A 26,233-nucleotide genomic window follows, 5' to 3' on the forward strand; every position below is an offset into this window, starting at 1 on the left:
ACTAGGCCTGACCACTATTGGACTGAATAACAAAAGGACGATAATCTGAACACACCGAAAGATCATTAGAATAGACTCTTCAAGGACAATAACATCTGTTAACATCTGAGCTGAGGTTTCTGTTTATAGCAATAAAACAACGCTTCTCCTCATAAGGTATTTCACGGTGTCGGAGTGTGGGATTATTATGGTTTATGGATTGCACTAACGGGGGAAGATAAGGATCTTATCTACCAGTATCGGAGACGTCAGGACCATTAAAAGTACACAACGCAGAGGAATTGGATGGAGGGCCAAACAGACGAAGACGTGATACTGGCCAGTTTGATCAGAATCTTACAGATGTTAAGCTAAGAAGTCTGCTAAGAAGCATAATTATTTATTATTATTATTATTATTATTATTATTATTATTATTATTATTATTATTATTATTATTATTATTATTATTATTATTATTATTATTATTATTATTATTATTATTATTATTATTATTATTATTATTATTATATTTCATTGGGTTTTTAGCCATAGTTGCAACCCCAGTTATCCCATTAGTTCTCCCAAACTTAGGTATGTTATGTTAAGCTAAGAAATCTGCTAAGAAGCATATTATTTTATTTCATTGGGGTTTTAGCCGTAGTTGCACTTTTTAGTGTTTATTTCATGTTTCTAACAGTGCATGAAAGATTTTGAAAGTGTATTACTGCAAATATATATATATATTTTTAATAAATCATAGTGGTTCTGGTTCAACAATTTGGGTCGCGACTTAATGACTAAGGAAAATGTTGGGTCCCGAGGCTAGACCAGTTGAGAACCACTGCTCTAGGTGACAGTGTGACTCTAGGTGACAGTGTGACTCTAGGTGACAGTGTGACTCTAGGTGACAGTGTGACTCTAGGTGACAGTGTGACTCTAGGTGACTCTAGGTGACAGTGTGACTCTAGGTGACAGTGTGACTCTAGGTGACTCTAGGTGACAGTGTGACTCTAGGTGACAGTGTGACTCTAGGTGACTCTAGGTGACAGTGTGACTCTAGGTGACTCTAGGTGACTCTAGGTGACTCTATGTGACTCTAGGTGACAGTGTGACTCTAGGTGACAGTGTGACTCTAGGTGACAGTGTGACTCTAGGTGACTCTAGGTGACAGTGTGACTCTAGGTGACTCTAGGTGACAGTGTGACTCTAGGTGACAGTGTGACTCTAGGTGACAGTGTGACTCTAGGTGACTCTAGGTGACAGTGTGACTCTAGGTGACAGTGTGACTCTAGGTGACAGTGTGACTCTAGGTGACAGTGTGACTCTCTAGGTGATTCTCTAGGTGACTAGTACCTACTCGACTACTCTACTAGCTTTTGGTACCTGGTACTTCGTTCGTTTTCCACTGCAGGTAGTACTCCGTTTGTCTCCGTGTGGGGAGGCGGGGCCGCTGGCATACAGCATGAGAGCTGCGTGAGCATAGCTATTGTGAGGGCTTGGAGCAAGCCAGCCAGAGTAAACACAAGTGGAGATTTTTTGGAGGAATAAAAAAATTTAATTGTTTTTAAAAGGACTCCTTTTATTGACGAAAAGATTAATGGTTTGCTGCTGTCGGAATGGAACGGAGCATATAACATGAAAGGTGCCCGATGACGTCCACAAAGATTTTGCCGTTAAACTAAAATACGGTAGCTATAGCTTATATATTTAATCAGCAACGCATGAATAATCAGTTTGTTACAAATAACATCTACTTGTAATGTTCGGTAGCTAAGTAGCGTTATATGAAAATGAAAACGCCTTAAAGGGATAGTCCGCTAAATGATTTCCCAGCCTTTTGTACACAGGTAGCCAATTGACGGAAAATCCGTCGCGACTCTGAATCAAATTGACGGAAATCCGTCGTAGGACGGAGCACTGTAATCCCTGGCCTGTATACTTATTAAATCTAGTGCTTAACATATTAACATATATTTATTTAATATAGTGCCTAACAGATATATGTATTAGATATAGTGCTTAACATATATACTGATTAAATCTATGCTTAACAGATGCTTATTAAATATAGTGCTTAAAATATACTTGTTAAATCTATTGCTTAACAGATATATCCCTTACCTTACCTACTCTTACTAGTAACGCTGCTGGCCAGTATGACTAACTACCATAGTGTCTTTATACCTGTATCACTGTACATAATAATACTACAACACACTTCTTCAATCAATATCTGATATGTAAAAAAATTTGTAATTATCGCGTTAATTAGATTAATTAATTACACAGCAATTTATCGCGTTATGAAAATTAACTCAAAATTAATTACAAAAAAAAAAAAACATTTACAGACTTTTTTTTTTAATATGGTCCATTTGCATGTTCTTGGTATCTGATTCTAGGGACATCTATGAATCTCAGGGAATGTATTCCCAGTGTCAGAAATACTGTGGGCTAGATCCACAAAGAATGGATTGCACGGTGCAAGTTGCACCCTTACTTACAATTCATTATGAATTGAAAATGGGGGACCCTGATGTAAACAAGACGAAAGTCTTTCTCTGGTCTGCATCCCCTTAACAATTGTGTGTATTGAGCCTTACTGTATTGTACCCATTCTGCAATCTGTTAATAACATTTACATTTTTTTTTAATAAATTTTTTTTTATTTAGCAAAAATATGCATGCTCAGAGCGTTTTCCTGAGTCTCGCGGCTCCGCCACTTGCTCGATGTTGATTGGTCGGTCGAAAAAAGTTACCTTGATGAGCGCCGCTCCTCTCCAAAAGTTGAACTATTTTCAACTTTAGGCGCTGGGAGCGCTCCGCCCAAAAACGCTGGCCGCCGAGAGCGCTAAAACGCGAAGCGCGGCGCTGGGAAAAGGAGCGCGCCTGTAGCATAGAAATGAATGACAGAAAGGAGCCGACAACTCATAAAACGTCCCCAGTCGACACAGGCCCTTATACTATCGCACTCTTCCTAAGTACTAATATGTCTTTTCTTTACTACTATGCACTCAACACTTTTGATGAACATTGTTAGGGGCCGTGTCGACAGCCAGCTTTTTATGAGTTGCCAGCTCCTTTCTGTCATTCATTTCTATGCTAAAGACGCGACAGGCTCGCTCCTTTTCCCAGCGCCGCGCCTCGCGTTTTAGCGCTCTCGGTGGATAGCGTTTTTGCGCGGTCTAACTTGCCAATTTTGATTCAAAGCTACCCAAATAGCTTTCGAGACCTGCAGCTCCAAACATTTTCAATGAACCCAATTCCCACGAGGACGACAGCAGCTCACACTGCTAAATATGGAGAAAAAAGGCTATGCTTACTCAAAGGTGGAAAGCGACAGAATCTGTAGCTTATTCCCAGTGCCAGAGAGTTCGGCACCTCCACCCAAAGGAAGAGAAGCACTGGCCTTGTCGCTCTCACGTCTAAGGCAGAGAGAGACACGAACCCTTCTCCACGGTACGACCCTCACCAAGTACTGGCAGGATGCCATCATACCGAGGGGCCTGCGCATCAACAAGGAACCCACGCTGGGAAGAGAATCACCAGAGTTCTGTGATAAATGGTGTTCGATCCTGGATAAGTGTTCTACTTCTTTTAATCATTGATAATGAAGGCTCTAAATTAGCCAAAGTCAGAGCGGAGCTTTCCTCGTTAGAGGAAGAAATTAAAACTATTCTAACCCCTGACCAACTGACCGAACTGCTCGAGTCAGTGAACCAGAAACTCGATAAGTACAAACACGACATCGAGCTGCACAAGAGAGCCAAGAGGAGAAGAGATGAGCAAGACTACGCAGCGCATATGGTGTACCCATGGCTCCATAATCCACCTTCCAGGAACCGCAGGCTGAATTGGCAGCCCAGAGACAGGCAACGGCATACTGACTCCTCCTCCACAGCGGTGAGCTCAGACGAGGCGCCCTCTCAGCCGGGCAGATACCCACTCCGAAGCCAGTCTGTTTTTCGCGTTGAGCAGGACGCTCCGCTTCCTCCACGACCGGAGAGAGAACCCATAGGAAGACGAGGCGGAGCCAGAGGAAGAAACCCACGGTTCCGGTGATGAGCATTACATCCAATATTGTCAACATTTCAGATGCACTATTGAGCGACCCACACCACACTATCCTTTCTAAAGGTTTATCGTTTGTCCCGGCCCGCAAGGTGGACGCATTTACTACCAAGGTAGAGCTATTTAAGTTTTTTAGAAACATTAAGTTGAAAGCATTTTATGCCAGAGGGTTTGATAAGAGAACTCAATATGTTGCTAATGAAAATGTGCTTATAAGTGATGATGTTGAAGTTGATGCTAGGCCTGAGACAGAGCCAGACACCTCTAAAAGAAAAGTATTTAAACCCTGTAGCCTGTTTACTCCCCATCTCAACCCTCCCTCAGTTGAAACTTTCTGCAGATTGGTACAAAATGATGTCCTTAAGTTATGTGAGACCAGTCACAACGCCCATCTTTACCCAAATGTACTTGAATCAGAGTCTGCAGCACTTAAGGAACTCATGAAGAAAGATGATTTAATTTTTAGAAAAGCTGACAAGGGTTCTGGTATCGTGCTCCAAAATAAGAGCTTGTATGTATCTGAGATAAACAGACAATTGAACGAGATTGAGGTATATACCCTTTTAAATTCAGACCCTGTGTTTAGATTTTCTACGGAAATCAAAACGGTCCTTAAAAGCCTGAGATTGTCAGAGGCAATTACAGAAAATTAATTTAAGTTTATGTTTGTAGAGTACCCGGTTACCCCTATTATTTACACTTTACCTAAAATCCACAAGGATCTGATTAACCCTCCTGGTAGACCTATTGTTTCCGGTATTGGCTCTGCCACAGAAAAAATCTCTCAGTTCATTGATGCGCATATTAAGGATTTGGCCTCTTCTCAACGTGGTTACTTAAAAGATACTACTACTTTTTTGAACAGGCTTTCGACCTGCAACATTAGTCCTACAGACTTACTAGTTACCATAGATGTAGTCAGTCTTTACCCCAGCATTCCACATGCTGACGCACTTGACGCTCTGAGTTTTTATTTAAACTCGAGGGAAGTATTACTCCCCCCAACAGAAGCGCTAGTTAGTTTAACCGACCTAGTTCTAACTAGAAATTATTTTAGATTCCAAGATAAATACTATTTGCAAAACAGAGGCCTCAGCATGGGCTCTCCAGCCGCTGTGAACCTAGCCAATCTTTATATGTCCAAATATGAAGTAGATCATATCTTTAATAATAACCCGTTTGAGAAATGTGTCAAATCTTATATGCGCTATATTGACGATCTGTTTTTTATTTGGTCTGGTTCATCATCTGATCTTTTTGCCTTCCTTGAGTACCTGAACACCTGTAGAAGAACGATAAAGTTTACATTGAAGTTTGATATGCATAATTTACCCTTCCTCGATGTTCTGATCAAGAAAGCCCCTAATGGCATCTCATTACACACAGAGGTTTTTAAAAAGGAGACAGACCGTAACTCGTTCTTGCATTATTCCAGTTATCACACCCCAGCCTTGAAGAACAGTCTTCCTTATAGCCAAATACTTCGTTATAAGAGAATATGTGATACTGACGATAGATTTATTGCACAAGCAGAGGTCCTCCGTGGCAGTTTTCACGAAAGAGGCTACAGTGCCGATTTTACACTCAAAGCCCTGAACAAAACCAAACATATCGATAGGGCCACGTTGTTCACCCCCAGAAAGAAAGAAGACAAAACAGACAAAGTATCTTTTGTGTCTACTTACAGCCCTATCACAAGAGACACACAGAGTATTGTCAATAAACATTGGCATATTCTGCAGTCCGACCCTCTTATAGGGACAGCGTTTCAGCATTCGCCTAACTATTTTTATAAGAGACAAGCGAATTTATCTAATCTCCTAGTCAAAACTGATTTGCCCTTAAAGAAACCTCATTTTATGTCCAATATCCCAGATGGGAATTTTCCCTGCCAATCCTGTGTACAGTGCCAGGGCATGATTAAAGATAAAATTTTCACACATCCTAAAACGGGGAAAAATATACCAGTCAAAGGACGGATTACGTGTAATTCGTCTAATCTGGTGTATTTGCTAAAATGTCCTTGTAATTTTTCTTATGTGGGCAAAACAACGAGAGCCTTTAAATCAAGAATCAGTGAACACAAATGTGCTGTGAGAAATTCAGATGTCAAGTCGTCGGTAGCTCGACATTTCTCTAAGTGTAAACATACCGTCAACAATCTCAAATATATGGGACTAGAGTTAGTACTCAGGCCAGCGCAAGGTGGAGACAGACACAAGTTGCTGTTGCAACGTGAATGTTATTATATCCACCTGTTCAATTGCATTGAACCTAGAGGAATGAATGAAGAGAACGTTTTAACCTGTTTCCTCTAACCTCCTTACACCTACAGTGTTATTTCTGGTTTTATTTAAGTTGTTGTTTGTTGCTAAACAAGAGGCATGTTTCACAAGGATGCCCAGTGTATAATTTGAAACTATTTAATTAAATATGTAAAGGGGCTCAATTAGCCCTAGAAATTAATGGGCATGTTATGTTATAATATCAAGTTTCTGGTAATTTTGTTTTGTATTGTTTATAATATAGATTGGTGTTAGATATAGATATATATATGTATAATTTATGATTGGACTCTACTTTGATAGGTATAATTTTATTGATAATTCCTTTGGTCACATTGCACCGGCACACCTGCGTTGTGATGTCATTTCCTGCCGTGTCATGTCATGTAATTACCTGCCAGGTGTATTTAACTACCATCTTGAATGTATTTCCATTGCTAGCCATATCACTGAAGAAGGACATTGTCCGAAACATGTCTGCTATCTATTCAGGCTGCCATTAAAAACATTGAACCTGAGAGTGCTGATCCGGCTACCCTGCTTTTTGATATACTATGCTAAAGACGCGACAGGCTCGCTCCTTTTCCCAGCGCCGCGCCTCGCGTTTTAGCGCTCTCGGTGGATAGCGTTTTTGGGCGGAGCGCTCCCAGCGCATAAAGTGAACTATTTGGAGAGGAGCACCGCTCATCAAGGTAACTTTTTTCGACCTACCAATCAAAATCGAGCAAGGGGCGGAGCCGCGGGAGTCGCGAGTATAAAGCTGGGAACGAGGTTAAGTCGCGAGACAAAGCAGATTGAGGTCCGGAGTTCTGGAAACGCTCTGAGCATGCATATTTTTGATTTTCAAAGCGGTCCGCCTTGAAAAAAACGTTGTCTGTGGACACAAGCCCTTACTCAGGGCCCGCGTCCACCTGGCTCACAAAAACGCTCGCAGTGTGCCGGCAGCGCTGGCATGAAGCGCAGCTTGTAGATGACAGAAAGAAATCTACAGCCATCCTTTTATCGTTTTTTCATGCCGCGGTTTTGCACATATTATAGCATATTTTAATAACTTTATTGTATATTAATTATATATATAGTTATTGCCTGACACCACAGTTCGCCCTTTGCTTTTTATTAGCTTTTTAGTAGTGTATTCGTGTAGTTATTATTATTAGTGTATTTGTGTTTTGTCGCGAATCTCAATGGCCCGTCTACTGTGGGAGACAGGCAGGCAGCTCCGGTGTCAGGTTACAAACAGAGTGGTAGATATGAATGCTGTGATTGGTTGTCTGAAAATGAGCTCAGCGCATAGCTCTGAAAAGTTAAGAAAGTTTAAACTTTCGGCCGCACAAAAAAGCTGAAAAAAGAAGCCGACTGCAGCGCACTTCCTATAGGCGGCGCATGCGGCCGCATACGCTCTCTCCCCATTGGGATACATTGAAAAAAGACGCTTGCGGTCATAAATATGAGGCAGGTGGACGCGAGCCCTCAGCTGTAAGAGTTGTACCCTTCCAGCTGACATGCCATACAGAACTTGTAAGTCGCTTTGGACAAAAGAGTCAGCTAAATGTAAACAGTAAACACTGTACATACATCTGATTAGCACTATTACTCAGTAGTAATTATTTATATATTCTATACCCAGTTTAATCACCTATACATTGTATATTACTATATATATATATATATATATATATATATATATATATATATATATATATATATATATATATATATATATATATATATGAATTGGAAATGGGGGACCCTGGTGTAAACAAGACGAAAGTCTTTCTCTGGTCTGCATCCCCTTAACAATTGTATGTATTGAGCTGTACTGCACTGTACCCATTCTGCAATCTGTTAATAAAGTTTTCATTCATTCATTCACTGTCTACTGTTACATTTGCACTCTGGGATGCCAAACCTCTTTTAGTTGTACTGTACTTGTGCTGCACGATGACAATACATTTGAATCTAATTTTAAAATGTAAATAAACACTCATAAACAGGGTTTAAAATTCTTTATTTGTTTTCAAAACAGTTCAGGAACGTGACCAGTTCACACTGGAATTTATTTTTTAATAAGGTGAACAGCCCAAAAAAAACAGATCTGAGCAATAAATCAGAATTGAGCACTAAGGCTTGCCGTCCGTTCACCTGGGGCTTCCTGTCATACAATCAACTAATGTCACCAGGATTATTAGCATCGAAGAGGCTGTAAAGTAAGCAACGGCTCGACAGTCATTTTCACGTCTTTGGGGATACAACTGAACCTGACAAAGAACCGTATAACCGCTCTGAATTGTTTGAACGCCATGTTGCAGCAGGCGTGACGTCACTCCAGATCACGCTCGAGTATGAATACCTGAAGTCTGTTGTTTTTCTTTTCTCTATGGGCTGTTTTGGGCCAATGTCTTTTGTGCCTGTATGGTGTTTGTACTGTCTTGTTGATTGTAACCATGGTGAAGCCAAATACATTTCCATGAAAGTGGACAAATACAAATATCCATCTTTCTATCTTTCCCCTCTCTACTGTCCCTGGATCTGTTCCTTAGCGTCCCGACCCAGACGCATCGTCCCCGGGACATCTGGATTTACCTGCCCTGCTCAGGACTCTGAAAGTGAACTCGTTTTTCACCCTATCGTCCCGTTTGCTACTTACCACCAGTGATGTTGTCAGTCGGTAATCGTTCCTCAACACCATGCATGCTGTTTATATTCACATCTCATTGTGTGTGAACACAATATTATCACAAGAAAGTAATCAAGCTCTACTGTCTCTAAAGGTGCTATAGATAAAAATGTTTTTTTTGTAGATAATAAAGTACTCAGCCTATACTGCCTTCAACTAAGAATGAACACACAACACTATAATAAAGTACTCAACCGCTACTGTCTTTAACTATGAATGAACACAACACTCTTAACTTACCATCCTTAGGTAATGACGTTTGAAAACATTGTTCCTCTGACAGCGGTTATACGGTTCTTTGTCCGAGGTACTCAATTATTGGATTTGTGCAAACTTTTATATTTGAAGCGGTTTCATGGATTCTACCATCGGTGCTCTTGAGGTTTGCAAGAGAAAACAGCAGACTGGACGAGAGATAAGAGGGAGACAGAGGCTGTAGCTAAAACATTAACATTTAGTTAAGGTTCTATAGGTACCATTTATAAAGGTTAAAGGTGCTATAGTAGGTAACATTTGTATGTAGAGTAATCATAAAAAGAAATATAAAAAAAACACCCAGAGCTTTTAGAAAGGTAAATAATAAAAGTATTCCCCTCCCCCCCCAAAAAGTATTGATTAATGAATTCATCATTTAAACATTGTTTGCGGGTCCAAAATAAATGTGTGCATGTATCCCCTCCCTACTTCCCATTTCCCCACATGGAATGCACCTGATTAGATCAATTACATGCTGGTGCTCTAGTGCGACATCAAGTGGCTGAATGTTATCTATAGCACCTTTAACAACATTGAGGTTGACTCAAACATCCTTTGATGTTTTAAAAAACGATTCTTCACTCGATAGCCCGTTTTAATGTCATAATAACCCTTGACAACATGTTCGCTGGTGCAACGCGCCATAAGCCTGGGCTCTCCGACAACTCATGACGACAACACTTTATTACAAGTGCAGGCGTCCAAATCACATTCATCACATCAGAAGATCTGGTGCATTATAATGCACTATAATATATTAGGTGTGTGGGGCGTGACTGTGTTACTAGCTATAACTGAACCTCCAGAGTGTATCCGACATCTAGAAGCTTTCTTTGCAGGGCGTCTCTCACAGCGTGTGATACTGCGCTCTTGTGCAAAGAACTCCTCACTCTCTTCAAGCGGAGTGTTGTCCTCACGCTCTGCAAGCGGAGTGTTGTCCTCACGCTCTGCAAGCGGAGTGTTGTCCTCACGCTCTGCAAGCGGAGTGTTGTCCTCACGCTCTGCAAGCGGAGTGTTGTCCTCACGGCGAACGCATCGCAGCAGCATATCGTGCGACTGTACAAACCAGGGATGGGCGTGAGTGATCCATTACCCACCGTTTCAACTGAACTCGAGTGGTTTTGTATATATTTCTTTAATCACTAACCAGTGCTCGTTTGTGCCACTGAAACTGAAATCTCCCTCCGAGATCCCGCGAGACGTGAGCAGACACTGGTTAAGCTGTGAAGCAGGGGATGTTGTCGTGTTGAAAGCGAGCTTAGCGTTATCTGAAAGATAAAAACAGTGGTTTGTGTTTGTGTATTTCCAAATTGTGCCAACAACCTTGTCGCCCACTTTACGTAGCGTTCATAGACTATTGATACGGTCATGCCGTTCCATGAGCAGAGAGACCTGCTGCAGACAGAGTGGAGGTAATGTAATTATTACAAATGTTATTTTTTATTTTTATTGCTGTGCATTGTCATCTCCGTGGAGCGAGACATAATAAAATCGGTAGTGTGTTTGTGTGACTCCACGCAATATCTCCTTATTGCTGCTGCCATGTGCTTTAAGATGCCTTCTAAAAATGTATTTCCCTAAATAATTGAGTAATTCATGCCAGTACCCAATCTAGGAAAACATGACTCATGCCCATCCCTAGTATTATAAAACATGACTCATGTCCATCCCTAGTATTATAAAACATGACTCATGCCCATCTCTAGTATTATAAAACATGACTTATGCCCATCCCTAGTATTATAAAACATGACTCATGCCCATCCCTAGTATTATAAAACATGACTCATGCCCATCCCTAGTATTATAAAACATGACTCATGTCCATCCCTAGTATTATAAAACATGACTCATGCCCATCCCTAGTATTATAAAACATGACTCATGTCCATCCCTAGTATTATAAAACATGACTCGCGTCCATCCCTACTAGTACAAACCAGTCAATCAACACGACAAAAGCGTCTTTCAACATGGTTGAGTCCCGGGGACTGAGAGCGCCGCCAAAGCCCTGAGAAGAGCCTCTTTGTGGGGGAGTGAGACAGACGTGGTCCCCGTCTCCTGCATTCACCAGAGGCCACCGCCGCCCTCGGCAGCCATCTTGTGTCCTCAGCCGCACCCCTCCCCCCTCTGCGACCATTTCACGAGCCGCCATTTCGTGTCCCTCCCTTCAAACGGGGGGCGGACGAGATGGCTCAAAGGGAAAGCGTGGACCCCCTCCGTTCAGGACAAAACCCCGATGAGTTCCTCTTGGTCGTGGTCCCCCGCCTCGTCGCAGGTGGCGATGAGGCCCAGGCCCAGCTCGGCCAGCTCCTCGCAGCTCATGGCCGTGGTGACCATGATCTTGGTCTCCAGGCGGTTGCAGAGGGTCCGGTAGGAGGGCAGCGGGTAGCCCAACTCCCTCAGGTACTCGTAGCCCTTGGTGCCGACCGCACAGCGGATCTTGCGTGCCTTCAGGACCGTCTCGGGGGACCAGACGGCACGCCGGGAGCGCTTGGTGAGGGAGAGGGCCCGGATCTGGTCCTCGTACAGGAAGCTCTGCAGGCCCTTCTCGATCCGATCCAGCCGGTACAGACGCTTCTTCATCTCCTCCACCTGGTGAAGTGTCGGTGGAGACATGGTTACTATACTCCTATAGAAATAATAATAATAATAATAATAATAATAATAATAATAATAATAATAATAATTGTAACTGAGGGGTACAATTCCCTGACTGTATTGATAAGTATGGTATCATTAAACCACTACCGCTTTATGTACTTTAACTACTGGCCACACAGTACATGATATAGATATGATGAACACTTTCCCACCATGAAACCAAGTCCACACAAATGTATAAGTCGAATATTTAATATATAGCAAAGGGTATATACAACGTTCACGTAATGACATTTATGATTTGAATGCACTTGTAAGGCAAATGAGTATTCGTAGGCAAATCAATATTGAATGTCCAATCTCTGGTTACGCAGGAAGCAAGTATACAACCTGGTTCTTTAGGGAACTATAGCGATGGTACTTAATGATTATAGCTGGATATACTAAAGGGGGGTCCTGCTGGTTGTAAGTCAGTAGGGGGGGGGGGGTTAGGAGAGCCGCCGGCGATATCCCATCTGGCCAACGATTTCTTGGGAGAATTCAGAGTGCTGAACACGGTGCCCACAGAACCTTGGTCCACAGATGAATACAGTTGGGCCCTCTTGTAGACGGTAGCTGCCGGTCCACAACGAAGAGACGTGAGGCGACCTCACTCGGGGTAGAGCGCCGTCTCACCTGGACTCCTCTCGGGGGGTAGTTCCAACACTCACCAGTGTTGGCTGTTATCCATGGCATAAATCAAAGCACCCAAAGCAAGTAGATAATCCAAGCCGTGTAGGGCTCGCCGTCGTCCGGGTAAGGTAATCCAATGTGCAGGTCCACTCGTCCTAGCCCAGAACTCCTCGGATGAAAGCACCACACGTGGTCTGCCCAGCCTGGTTAAGACTCTAGATAACGCGAGGAAACGATGGGGGTACTACTCACTGTATAACTCTAACCGAACGATGCACCATACATAATAGACTATTATTAACTTAATAGAAATACGTCCCAATCGACGGTATAGTGCCAAACTATGACAATTCAACTATTAATCCACACGATGTCTCAATGCCATTCTGAGGCCAAGTTGACCATACTGCACCACACGTGTATCGTGGGTGAGGCTTAACGTCTTGCCACTAGGTTGGAGGGTAAAGAACTAAGGGCTAAGGGACTAAAAGAAAGTTCTACTTTACTTGCGCCATATATATATGCGCTGTGAACAAATAGTACCATTCGTATTTCGCCAGACGTATTCCTACGCGGAACCGGGCTAGTAACGACATGTTCGTCGGCACGATTGAACTTGAACCAAGGGGCTTGGCTGCTGGCGCCAAGTTCTTGTCCAATGAGAGAATGAAACTATTATGGGCTGTTAGTAGACTAAAGGGATATTCAGTGTATATGTACAAAGAATATACAAGGGATATCAAACGATATACAAATACTATTAAATATATATCCATAAATAAATATATATATTCGGTTTAATCTGATCCTTCACAACAGCCGCCCCCTAATTAGTCCCACCTAATTAGCTAAGCAGAGACAGATTAACCGCACTGTCTACCACTCAAGGTCCGCTGTAAGGGTCAGTCAACTCACAAAGTCGTGGGGTCATGGTCGTCATCGATAGTGTCTGGGAGTCTGGGCAGTTCTATTAGCCTCGCCACGGGTCGTGTGTAAGTTCGCCCTTGGACGAGCACCTCAGCTGCTCGGACCTTGCCATCGGCACCGGTGATCACTTTGCTTACGCGGCCAGCCGGCCACATAGCTCTGGGTAGTGACTGGTCGATAATCATGACGACTGTTCCTTCTGTCAAATTGTCTCTCTCTTTTACCCACTTCTGGCGGGTCTGTAGAGACGGTAGGTAGTGGAGTAGAAAGCTGTTCCAAAACTTGTCAGCTAGTACTTGACTGTACCTCCACATTCTTCGGCCGTTCGCTTCTTCAGGCCTGTACATTGTCTGGGGTAGCGCGGGGTCCAGCCACCCCATCAAGAGTGTGTTGGGGGTGACTGGGTCGACATCTGCTATATCACTGGAGACGTAGCCGAGGGGCTTGGAGTTCAATACTCCCTCGATCTCCGTCAGGACTGTCATTAGGACTTCTTCCGCTACAGTCTGGGCCCCAAGCACGGCGTACAGGGCTGTCTTTATAGAACGTACTTCTCGTTCCCAGGTTCCACCGAAGTGGGGTGCGTTCGGGGGATTAAACTGGAAGTCAATCTGGGATGGAGCGAGGTGGGTCTTAAGTTCTGGGCCCATAGCTTGGAAGCTCTCTCTCAGCTCTCTTTCTCCGCCTTTGAAGTTTGTCCCGTGATCAGACAACAATGTAGACGGTTTTCCTTTCCGTGATGTGAATCTTCGGAAGGCCATAAGGAATGAGTCTGTGCTCATGGTTGGAAGGAGTTCGATATGTATCGCTCTGGTGGTCATGCATTTGAATACAATACCCCACCGCTTCTCGGTTCCTCTTCCTTTCTTTATATACAACGGGCCAAAACAGTCCATGCCTGTGGAGTGGAATGGCTTGTCGCCGAGTCGGAGGCGACAGGGAGGTAGGTCAGCCATCCGGGGTATGCTGGGCTGCGCGCGCCACTTTCGGCAGTCTAGACAGGTTCGCTGGAAGCGTCGCACTGCTTCTCTTCCTTGAAGTATCCAATAGCGACGTCTGATCTCCGCGAAGACTCTCTCTGCTCCTGCGTGGTGTACATCCTCGTCGTATTTCTTTATGATCAGCTCTGTGACCTTGTGTCGGCTGTTCAAGACTATCGGGTACTTAACGTCATCCGGTAGATTGGGGGCCCTCCGCAGACGACCACCCACTCTGATGAGATTATGGGCGTCGCTCTCGGGTGCCAGGTGGAGCAATCTGCTGTCTGATGGGACGGGCTTTCCTCCCTGTAGACAGTCTAGCTCGTCGGGGAACGAGTCTCTCTGGGCTCGTTGTAGTAGAAGAAGTTCTGCTTCTTCGTAGTCAGCTGCTGAAATGTCGGCAGTGGGCTGAATCTCTGGGTGGTGCCACAGAAATGTCTTTAGTTGCGCACTCTGTAGGGTGAGGCAATCATCTATGTTGGGGTCTGTGGAGGCGACTGTGCTCAGTCCACAGAACATAGGTTTCTTGTTCTCAGCCTCCTCTTTACTCGCCTCCCGTGGGGTGGGCGTAGGCCACTCTCCTTCCGGGAGCTTGAGGAACTCTGGTCCGTCACTGTAGATGTTGTGACGGGTGAGGTCATCTAGGGACATTCCCTGGGTGATGACGTCAGCTGGGTTGTGTTTGGTGTCCACATACCGCCAGCTCGCTGCTTCTGTTAACTCTTGAATCTCTGTGACTCTGACTCCCATGAAGACCTTGTATCTGCATGAATCAGACTTGATCCATGTGAGTACTGTCGTGGAATCTGACCACAAGATTGTTCTGTGCACCGGAATGGTGAGTTCACGTTGGATTAACGTGGCTAGATGCGCTCCTGCTAGGGCTGCGCAGAGCTCTAGACGCGGGATAGATTGTTGCTTTCGTGGGGCTATTCTTGAGCGAGCCAGGATGAAGGCGGTGTGTATCTCTCCTCCCTTCTCTTGGGCACGCAAGTAGGCCACTGATCCATAGGCTACTTCGGAGGCGTCGCTGAAGACGTGTAGATCCATCTTGCATGTCTCTGGCCTCACTGTGGGTGGGAAGTAGCTGCGGCGTATATTGACGCCTGGGAGTGAGCGGAGTTCCGTCTCCCACTCTCTCCATGTGGAGGCAAGGGGTGCGGGTATTGGGTCGTCCCAGCCCTGGTCCTTGTCCCATAGTGCTCGTACAATCATCTTTGCCCTGGTGGTGTAAGGTAGAATACATCCTAACGGGTCATATTGTCTGGCGAGTGTTCTGTACACACTCCGTCTGGTGGTCGGTATCGCCGTCGACCTTCCCTGCTCCGTGGTCAGGGGTTTGTGTCTATAGTGGAGCGAGTCTGTTTTGAAGCGCCAGACTAGTCCTAGTGTCATTTCTTGGGCTTCTCCTGGGATTGTCGCCATCCAGGTCTCGCTGCTGGCAGCCTTGTCCGCGGGGGAGAGGCTGCGCAATACGTGCGGGTCGCTGCTGGCCCACTGCCTGAGATCAAAGCCGCCTTTGATCAGAGAGGCGCGTAGCTTGAGTAGGAGAGCCTCGGCTTCTTCTTGAGTCGAAACGCTTTGTAAACAGTTGTCCACGTAGAAACTGTTCTTCACACTGTGTCGGACCTCTTCATCTGCTGCTGGGTCCGCTGCGACGTGTTTCTGTAGTGCAAATGTAGCACAGCACGGGCTGCATGTAGTTCCGAAAGGGAGGACTTCCCATTGATAGATGGCGGGGTGCTCATCTCCGATCCTCTCTCTCCATAGGAACCGCAGCAGGGGGTTGTCCTCCTCCACTAGTCTCACCTGCAGGAACATCCCTTTGATATCCCCGCTGATAGCCACCTTGTCCTGGCGGAAGCGTAGTAGCACGCCTAGTAGAGAGGGGCCGAGTGTGGGGCCGGGCAAGAGCTCTTTATTCAGATTTTGGGATCCGATCTGGTAGCTGCAGTTAAACACAATGCGATCCTTGCCGTTGTGGTGGACCTTGTGGTGCGGCACGTACCATGATTCGGTCGTCTGATCGGCCTCTTTAATGTCAATCTTTGTCACGTGTCCCGCTGTGATTAGCTTCTCAATCTCAGCGCGGTACACACTCTCTTGAGCGGGGTCTTTGGCTAGGCGCCGCTCTGTGTTCAATAGATACCGCTCCGTAGCGCCTTTCTTTGCGTGAAAGGTGGGCATTCCCTCTCGCCTCAGGAGTGGAGTTGCGTATCTCATCACTCCGCTGACTGTGACTCTCTTGGTCCCCTGCTCGAGGAGGTTTATAGCGTAAATGTCTTCTTTAGAACGAATGTCTTTCTTTTCGTTCTTAAAGGGCATTGTCTCTAGTGTCCATAGCCTCTCGACATGCTGCAGGAGAGTGGTGTCTTCTTCTGTCACTCTGGAGTGGAGGCAGCTAGTGGCTGCTGTTCGGTTAAGAGATTTAGCGAGGGGGCCTTGTAATGTCCATCCTAGGCGGGTCTCGACTGCTGCAGGACAGCCTCTGGGTCCTGTATGGACCCGGTCTATCGGGACTATGAGGTCTGCATGGTCGGAGCCTATCAGCAGGGTCGGGGTGGCGCCGTCTATGAGCGGGATAGGTAGTTGACGCAGGTGCACATATTTATCCATCAGTTTGGCGATGGGGTAGGTGTACTGTGATAGTCCTATTTCTTGGCTGGTGAAAGCATTTGTAATCCTATACAGTCGCTCTGGCTGCCCGCTTGCTGCGATAGTGAAGGAGACATTCTCGCCTTTTATCGTCTTTAAATCTCTTCTTATTGTCCGAATCGTCATTTGGTTCTCGCTCCCCCGCAGTCCCAGCTGGGCCGCAGCGGACGCGAGCAGAAGGGTCTTCTCTGACCCGTCATCAAGGACGGCGTAAGTGTCCATGACTTTATCTTGGTAGCTCAATGTTACACGGACTACCTTTAAGAGCACTTGGGCGCCGCTGCTGCTGGCGGGGTCAATGTACATGACACTTGCCTTTGTGCTGCTCGATGGTGCAGGTGCAGGCTTTCTTCTGTTACTGTCGTGTAGGACAGTGGTTCCCAAAGTCGGGGTCGCGACCCAAAGGTGGGCCGCGAGCAGCCACGGGTGGGCCGCGAGATGATTAAAAAAAAAAAAAAAAAAAAAAAAAAAAAAAAAATTTAATTTGAATTTTTTTTGTCAGGCCACTGAACTTAGAAGCAGGCCAGGACAGTGTTTCTAGTTGTATTCTAAAATTCTATTCTATTGTATTCTAAAATGTGACTATATGGTTTTATATTAACTTAAATAAATAAAAACGAAAAATCTACTTATTTCAACGAACATTTCAAACTAAATAACAGATTATGCACATAAAACGCTAAAAACAACCGAAGCAACAATAGTATTTTAATGAGGCTATTATTATTATCATTATTATTTTGCAACAAGTTAGCCCTCTCATAAATAGTACATATAAATGAATAACTAACTTGAACTAACTTAATAGGATTGAAGTGATATTTGGCATAAAAAATCGGTCGCCTGGCAAAAAATAAATAAAAAAAAAAGCCAGACGATGTGCATTGGGCCGCGGCTCTCTGACGCCTTATTTTCTCAAAAATTAATTTTGAGTTAATTTTCATAACGCGATAATTTGCTGTGTAATTAATTAATCTAATTAACGCGATAAACTGACAGCCCTAATAATAACACCTGGTTATTATTAGCGTTGATAAAGACATGATTACTAGTATATACTATTCTTATAGAAATGATAATAACAATAATAATAACACCTGGTGGAGCGTTGGTGGAGACATGGTTACTGTACTCTAGACAGATGGACAGACAACAGACACACAGAGACAGACAGACAGACAGACAGACAGACAGACAGACAGACAGACAGACAGACACCTCTTTCTGAAGGCGTGCAGAGTGCTGCATCTCCAGCTCCAGTTGTTTCTTGAGCAGCAGACACTGTGAGCAGGGAGGGTGCTCCTCCGTCTCCCCGTCAGCCTCCTCCTCCTCCATGCCAGGCAGGGGGGTTCTCCTGGCATAGCCGTGGTCCCCAAAGTTCAGCTCCCTCTCCACTGAGGAGACAACAACCATACGTTCATAATAACCATACGACTGTGTCTCCTAAAGACACAACTAAGATAAGATACGATAAGTTAAGATAAAATAAAATAAGCTAAGTTAAGCTAAAATAAGATAAGTTAAGATAAAACAAGATAAAATAAGATAAGTTAAGATAAAATAAGTTAAGTTAATAAAAGACAAGATAAAAGATCAAATAAGAAGATAAAATAAGCTCAAATTAAATAAGCTAAGATAAAATAAGATAAGTTAAGCTAAAATAAGTTAAGATAAAATAAGATCATTTAAAATAAGATAAGATAAAATAGGTTAAGATCAAATAAGAACCCTCCCTCTTGAAACAAGCCATTCAGAATTGCAGCCACAATCCATAGTTAATAACATGCAAGATTCAAGATATGCTATGCTAATGCTGGATCCTAAGGCTAAGTCATAATTGATCTGCAAGTCTAGTCTGAAAGTTGGATATGAATCTCATTTGAAGGTACAGGCTCACGCACCACCACTAGATGTACGATAATTATCATATTTGTACGAGGCTGCTAGAATGAGAACAGGACTGAAACAGAGAGGTATAGAGGCTGCTAGAATGAGAACATGACTGAAACAGAGAGGTATAGAGGCTGCTAGAATGAGAAGAGGACTGAAACAGAGAGGTATAGAGGCTGCTAGAATGCATAATCTGAGACATGTTTAGGGGAAATAATGGGACCTTAATGGGAAACAGTGGAGCTGTTGTACCTGGTTCAGGTTTGAGTGGCAGCAGGATGTGAGGCGTGGTGACAATGGGATAAGGAGCATCTCTCAGGCTAAACAAGGTGGGGATGGCGTTGGGTTTGAGCTTCTTCCCTCCTGCAGGAGACCTGGCGATCTCCTCAAACTGACTCTGCTCAAAATGATCCTGGAGGCAGAACACGGAAACGGAAGAGATGTCACCTGGCATATTAACCAAAACATTTTGATGCATTAGATTCAATTCAAATGTATTGTCATCATATGCAGCACAAGTACAGTACAACGAAAAGAAGTTTGGCATCCAACCAGAGTGCAAATGTAACAGTAAAGTGCAATAGTAATATACAATGTACAAGTGATTAAACTGGAGTATATACATTAGTCCTATTGAGTAATAGTGCTAATCTGATGTATGTACAGTGTTACAGATAATATTATTATTACCTCAAATATTAGCAAGGTTTATGATCAGATATCATGTGTTAAGAACTCTAAATATATGGGAAGTAGCCATGTTACATTTATTTATGGTATCAAATTATCAATCAATATTGTAATGTATCCCAAAAATATAATACTACTACATCTGAATGCAAAAAAAAAGACCCTCAAATGTAGAAACCGCTAGTTATTTTCTGCAGTTGGAAGGAAACTATACATATAAAACTCAGGTAATATTACTACTAGTACTACTATTACTACCACTACTACTATACTACTACTACTACTACTCCTACTACTACCACTAGCACTGCAATACTACCATTACTACTATACGGGGCGACAGTGGCTCAGGAGGTAAAGCAGTTCCCGGTTCGATTCCCGCTCCTCCCGGGCAGCACGTGTCAGTGTCCTTGAGCAAGACACTTAACCCCTAATTGCTCCCGATGAGCAGGTTGGCACCTTGCATGGTTGCCTCCGGCGTCGGTTGTGTGTGAATGTGTGAGTGAATGGGTAAAATGTGAGGAACAAATTGTAAAGCGCTTTGGATAAAAGCGCTATATAAATGCAGCCATTTACTATACTACTACTACCAATAATTATTATAATTATACTGGACCCTAGAGAAACTCAGGTAGTAGTACTACTACCAGTTAGGACAGCTGAAATCCAACACATTTTTCGCCATTGACTAAAAACACACTTCTTCAATGAAATAAAATAACTAATCTTTGCTATGCAGTATGCACGTTGCCACTAAATAATCTTCCTTGCCTATATTACTACCTATTATGCTAATATGTCTTTACTACCATGAACTCAAGACTGTAGCACTAATACCACTAATACTACTACTATACTACTACCAATCATTATTATAATTATACTGGACCCTGGAGAAAATCAGGTAAGACTACTACTGCTACTAATCATAATAATAATACTGGACCCTGGAGAAGCTCAAGTAATACTAACAACAACAACACCACCACATGGTATACTGTAGCTGGTGGCAGACCAGACCAACCTGACACAGTCTGGAGTGAGGAGTTGGTACAAAGTCACGCCGACAGTTCACGACCCACTTCTTCTTGCGGTCTGGGTCTTTGGGGAATCGAAACAGCTGCTTCCCTATTGTGGTGGAGTTGGAGCAGTTAGGAGCGGAGCAGCCACCCATTTTTAAAGTTGTTCAAAATCAACTAAGCTCAATTTAACTAACGTTAGCTGGTAACGAGGCTACAGCTAGCAGCATTTAATCTTAATACATTACTTCTGGCGCGGCTCCTGAGGCCGGAAACAGCGTGAAATCACATTTGCATTGGAACACCGTGTCCCGTAAAATAACACCGGTGTATTGTATTCGCTTTCAAATGTGTTAAACAAGTTTAATGTGCCAATTTGGATCTAGGAAAGAAATGTTTCTGACTTTGTTTGAGCCAAAATGGCGCACTTGCCCTCAGCGGTTTATTTTAGTGACGTCACGGACACGGTGCGGCCAACGGTAAACGCCTGCCCACAAAATAAGAAATTATATATAAAAAAGCATCCAAGTACAATTAAAAAACGCATTATTTAACAAGAATATAAACAATGACGTAACATGGTTCTATACATCTGAGCATGGAACGAGATTAGGAGGAACATCTGTATCGTGGTAACGTGTTTGTCTCCGGCCAGCTATGCAGGTCCTCAGGACAGGACCCGGAGGAGCACGTTGGAGTGTTTACAGTCGCGGATCCAGGTTCTGCACGGCGTCTCTCTCTCAAAGAAGTAAGTAAACAGCTCAAACCATGGCGTGTATTTTATTTGGTTATATGAAAAGTAATAACCACGTGCACGACGTTTGTTTTAGCTACACGGCTGACGGTTTCAGCTCAGCTTGAACTATGGTGGTCAACTTGAATAAATATAAACCCGACGTTGAGCTAATTTCGCTCTAGAATGAATGGCTGCATGTATTCCATATGAAGCCATAGATAGATATTGTCACCCTCATGCACCTTGAGATTACATTGTATTTTAAACTGTGCTCTATAAATACAATTTAATTATTGTGATGACTGGCGGTCGGCTCTTGTCATATATAGCATCAAAACCCTTGAACGTTCTGACGGAAACGCATGTTTACTGAAATATTGATTGATTGATTGAAAAGTTTATTAACAGATTGCAGAATGGGTACAGTACAGCTCAATTAATACATACAATTGTTAAGGGGATGCAGACCAGAGAAAGACTTTCTTCTTGTTTACATCAGGGTCCCCCATTTTCAATTCATCATAACATATATGACATACACAACATACAGATAGACAGTACTGCTACATCTATACATTTATGACATACCAGATTTGCAAATACAGTACTGTTTGTGATACAAAAAGTGTCCAGAAAAAGAGTGTATATACATTTGACGTAGAAACTGTACATTGGAGGAGGTTGGGTAGGTGGGGTGTGGGTGGGTGGGGGGCTGTACATTGGAGGTGTGGGGGGGGGGGGGGGGGGGGGGGGGGGGGTGTTGGGTAGGGGGGGGGGGTGGCGGACACTGTACACTGTACATTGGAATACTGACAAAGCCATACTTGGTCATTTACTGTACAACTGGGTTAGGACATTTGTAGGGGCCAGTTTCGAATTGCAGTCTCCAGTAGGTGTTTTTTGAAGGTGGGTAGTGATTCACATTCCTTTACAGCTTTGGGTAGGGCGTTCCACATTGATGTGGCATAATTGTGAAACGTGTTTAGTCCCTTGTTTGAGCCGAATCTGGGTTTAACATGATTTGTGGAGCTCCCTCTGGTGTTGTGATCATGGTATTCACTGACCTTTGGGAAGTATTTTGACATGTACATGGGTACCTTGGTCGTGTAGTGTATCTTGTAGACCAGGCCCATTGCAAGTTGCTGTACTCTGTCGTCTACTCTAAGGCTGAGGTTAGACTAGTGTATTCCTGGCGTTTTTTTATACGTTTTTGACGACGTATCATGTCCTATCTACACAGAAACGCGTTTTTTGGCGTTTTTTTGTGGATACGGCTGAAACGCAAAATTGTGTTTGCGTTTGGAGATACGCAAAAAAAACGCCAGGAATACAGCGTGTAGTCAGCACGGAGCAGTTGTTGCGAAAACGCCCATGCGCAGTAGATACCATCTGCGTGCCCTTCCTGTGTACAGTGTGTGTGTTTGGGACAGAGCTCCGTGTCCCAAATAGCTTCAGCTACCATGTGTTGTCAAGTTATTGTTATAAGGACCCCAGTCCAAGCTACAACAGTCTGCATTCCCTTAACAATTGTTTGTATTGAGCCGTATTGTATTGTACCCATATGCAATATGTTAAATAAAGTTTACATCCATTCATTCTGCTAGCATTACCGATTGCATGAGCTGGCTAACGTGAGCTATCAGGATTCAGACCCTGTTAGCTCAGAGTTCCTCTTTCAACTTAACAAGCATTAAACAAAATGGCCCAGTCATCTATTCACCTTTGTTTAATACACACAGCGTTGTCTCTAATGTTATCTAACTACTGATAGCTCGCGATATCATCAGTTTCGTGCTGGCTAAGTAGCGTGAGCTAACGTTAGCTTCTAGCCACAATGCTATATTGTTATAATGGCATACTCCATTGACGTTAGCATGCAGCTAACAATGCTACCGATCGTTTTTAGACTAAACTATCTGCTCTTGGTGGTCACTTGTGTTGATGTTAGTTTTGTTTCATCAACAAATGACAGGCAGAACACAGTGAATGTATCCGTTTTGTTTATTGCACTTTTATTAGGCTTTGCTGAAAAAAGAATTGCTGCATTGAGTGAGCAAGCAAGATGGTGGCGCGGCATAGGCGCCTGCCTTATTGACATTTCTTTGCTGGAGCTTCCACCAGGAAGTGTATTGGCACATTCGTTCTGATTGGTTGAAATTGCCTTCATGTTTGCCACCTACTGCCACCTACTGCTTTGGCAGTGTACTACATCAGTGTGCTTGGCTGACAAAAACGAAAAAAAAACAAAAGTGTGACTCAGGCGCACGACGTCGCGGCGATACGCGGCGATGCGTATAAGAAAACAATACGAAGATGATACGAAAGGTGTAACCTCTGCCTAAGCCATCCTAGGTGTTGTGAAGGGCCAGATTAAACCGAATATATATATTTATTGTATATATATATTTAATTGTATTTGTATATTCTCTAATATTCCCTGATATCCCTTGTATATTCCTTGTACAATATGCATTGAATATCCATTCTAGCCTACTGAACATCCCATAATAGTCTCCATTCTACTATTGGTCGAGACCTTGGTGCCAGGCTGCCATACCCCCCAGACCCAGTTCAAACGTACCGCTCAACATGTACGAACAAGTCCTAGTTCCGCGTAGGAATCTGGCTACCGCACCACTAACGGTACTATTTGTTCATAGTGCGTATATATACTGCGCTACTAAAGTAGGACTTCCTTTTTTAGTCCAGTTTCTTACCCTCCAATAGAGTGACAGACGTAAAGCCTCCCCGCGACGCCACGTGTGGGAGTAAGGCCAAGTTCGGCCTACCATCGGTATTGAGACATCGTGTATATCAGGGTTAGAAATTAACATTTTTTTTCAAGGGCTTTTTTTGCCCCCCTTAATTGATTTTCGGGGGCTTTTTTTTGTATTTCGGGGGCACAGCATTTTTATAATGAAAATTAACATAAAGATTATAAAACATTGTTGACACTTTTTTTTACAGTCTTCGTCCCTATGTTTGATAACGTAATGTTAATGTCTCCATATATAGGGCTCTACGCTAACCTTTTTCCCAAGGAGCACATGTGCTCCTAAATAAAATGTTAATAAATAAAATCTAAATACAAATTTAGGAGCACACAGAAATTTAGGAGCACAGTGACAATTGTTCAAGTAACACACACACACACACACGATGTGTGACATCATGGCTTGGTTTCATGTTTTGAGGTACCTTCAATTATCTGTAAATAATACATACATACTCTTATCTAAATAGATTAAATATTATTGTCCCTGAGGGCAAGTTGTGTTGTTGTCTTGATATATCTACAAATAGCAGACGAATAACCGGTTGCCTCTGGATCAATGAATGTCTAATATTGAATAATATTATTAGATTTTTAACATCCCTAATTCCAACAGTCAAGAGGCTTGTTTCAAATTGATGAAAAACCCCATACACGCAACGTTTGTGAGTATAGGCTCTGGCCAGATCGATCAATGAAATACGTTGCGCGCTCAGCGCTGTGGAATGAAGGAAATGCGCATCGGGATCGGATTTGGATGTTACAAATTGGAGTTGTGTTACAAATGGAACGGTCTTTCCCCGCCGAACACAAGTTACTTAACGTTACACAGGTCGCGCTATGCAGATGCTTAGCTTGCTAACGTTAAGATAGCAGTGTAATGCTTGATGAGAGCAGAGCGCTCTGTCTGTGTTCGCAGCACCTCTCAAGTGCCTGGAAGCATCTCCCTGTAACACGCAGCGGGCCCCGCCTCCCTCCTCCTTGGAACAAACATTCCACCCAAAAACTGAATTTCAGTCCAGTTTCAATCTGAACTATTAACAGCGGAGCTGTTTTGTAATCTTCACAATCACTCGTCTGTCTCGCACACTGCAAGTAATTGATTTTTCCGGTTCGCACACACACATATTATTAGGGGCAAATACGAAGAAATGCTCGCACTGTAGAGCATATATATAATTATATATATAATTAGTAAACTGTCGGGGGCTTTTTTTGCCCCCCTTAACTGATTATCGAGGGCATTTGGTAAATTTTCGAGGGCATTTTGCCCCAAGCCCCCGTTAATTTCGAACCCTGGTGTATATTAATATTTGAATAGTCATATTTGGCACTATATCGTCGAGTTGGACGTAGTCTATTAAGCTAATAATAGTCTGTTAATATATAGTGCTTTGTGCGGTGAGAATACTATCGTAGTCAGTACCCCATCGTTTCGGGCAGAACACTGGCTGCTTATCCAGGATGATCGACCCCATGTGAGATTGCACCCGAGGAGCCCCAGAGCCGACGAGCGAGTGGACCTGCATACCGGATTATTCTACCGACGACAGCCCGCCTTCCCAGGCACGGATTATGCTTTGTATACAGTGATTATTCTATGGATAAAGACCAACACTGCCGTGTGTTGGAAACCCCCCCCCCCGGAGAGGACGACAGGTGAGGAGACGCTCTACACGACGAGGTCGCTTCACGTCTCTCCATCGTGGACCGGAGGAAGCCGGCCCATAGAGAGTCCAACTGCTTTCATCTGTGGATCGAGGATCGCTGAGGCACCGAGCCGCACAACCGTGGGTTCTCCCAGGATACCCTCGGCCAGACGGATACAGCCAGACTCTACCCCCCCCCCCCCTTCTCCAGTTGTCTTACAAGCGACCGGATTAACCCCCCTAGTGTATCCAGTCTTATAATCATTAAAGTATCATTGCTGTTATTCCTTAACTATTCCAGGTCGTATATTTACCACCTGCGCCATCAGAGATTGGACGTTCTCTATTGATATACCAACGAATACTCTT

General features: G+C 43.7%; 2 protein-coding genes across 2 annotated transcripts in view; one reads left to right on the forward strand and one right to left on the reverse strand.

Moving 5' to 3' along the window:
- Positions 1–9,834: 9,834 nt before the first annotated feature.
- On the reverse strand, positions 9,835–21,095 carry LOC311239497 (uncharacterized protein). Its single transcript, XM_084327803.1, has 4 exons — positions 20,712–21,095; positions 19,250–19,409; positions 18,326–18,501; positions 9,835–11,864 (listed from the first exon to the last, which is right to left on the reverse strand). Exons 1-4 carry the CDS (start codon positions 20,859–20,861, stop codon positions 11,493–11,495), a joined length of 858 nt encoding a protein of 285 aa, XP_084183929.1. The 5' UTR covers positions 20,862–21,095; the 3' UTR covers positions 9,835–11,492.
- A 304-nt stretch (positions 21,096–21,399) lies between these two features.
- Positions 21,400–26,233, forward strand: part of toe1 (target of EGR1, exonuclease) — a 75,021-nt gene continuing 70,187 nt past the window's right edge. The window contains exon 1 of the mRNA XM_084327637.1: positions 21,400–21,454. The gene's annotated coding sequence lies outside the window, so the exon portion shown is untranslated. The remainder of the gene's footprint in view (positions 21,455–26,233) is intronic.

The sequence above is a fragment of the Notolepis coatsorum genome (assembly GCF_963971535.1).
Source record: "Notolepis coatsorum genome assembly, chromosome: 13".
In the NCBI taxonomy this organism is placed as follows: domain Eukaryota; kingdom Metazoa; phylum Chordata; class Actinopteri; order Aulopiformes; family Paralepididae; genus Notolepis; species Notolepis coatsorum.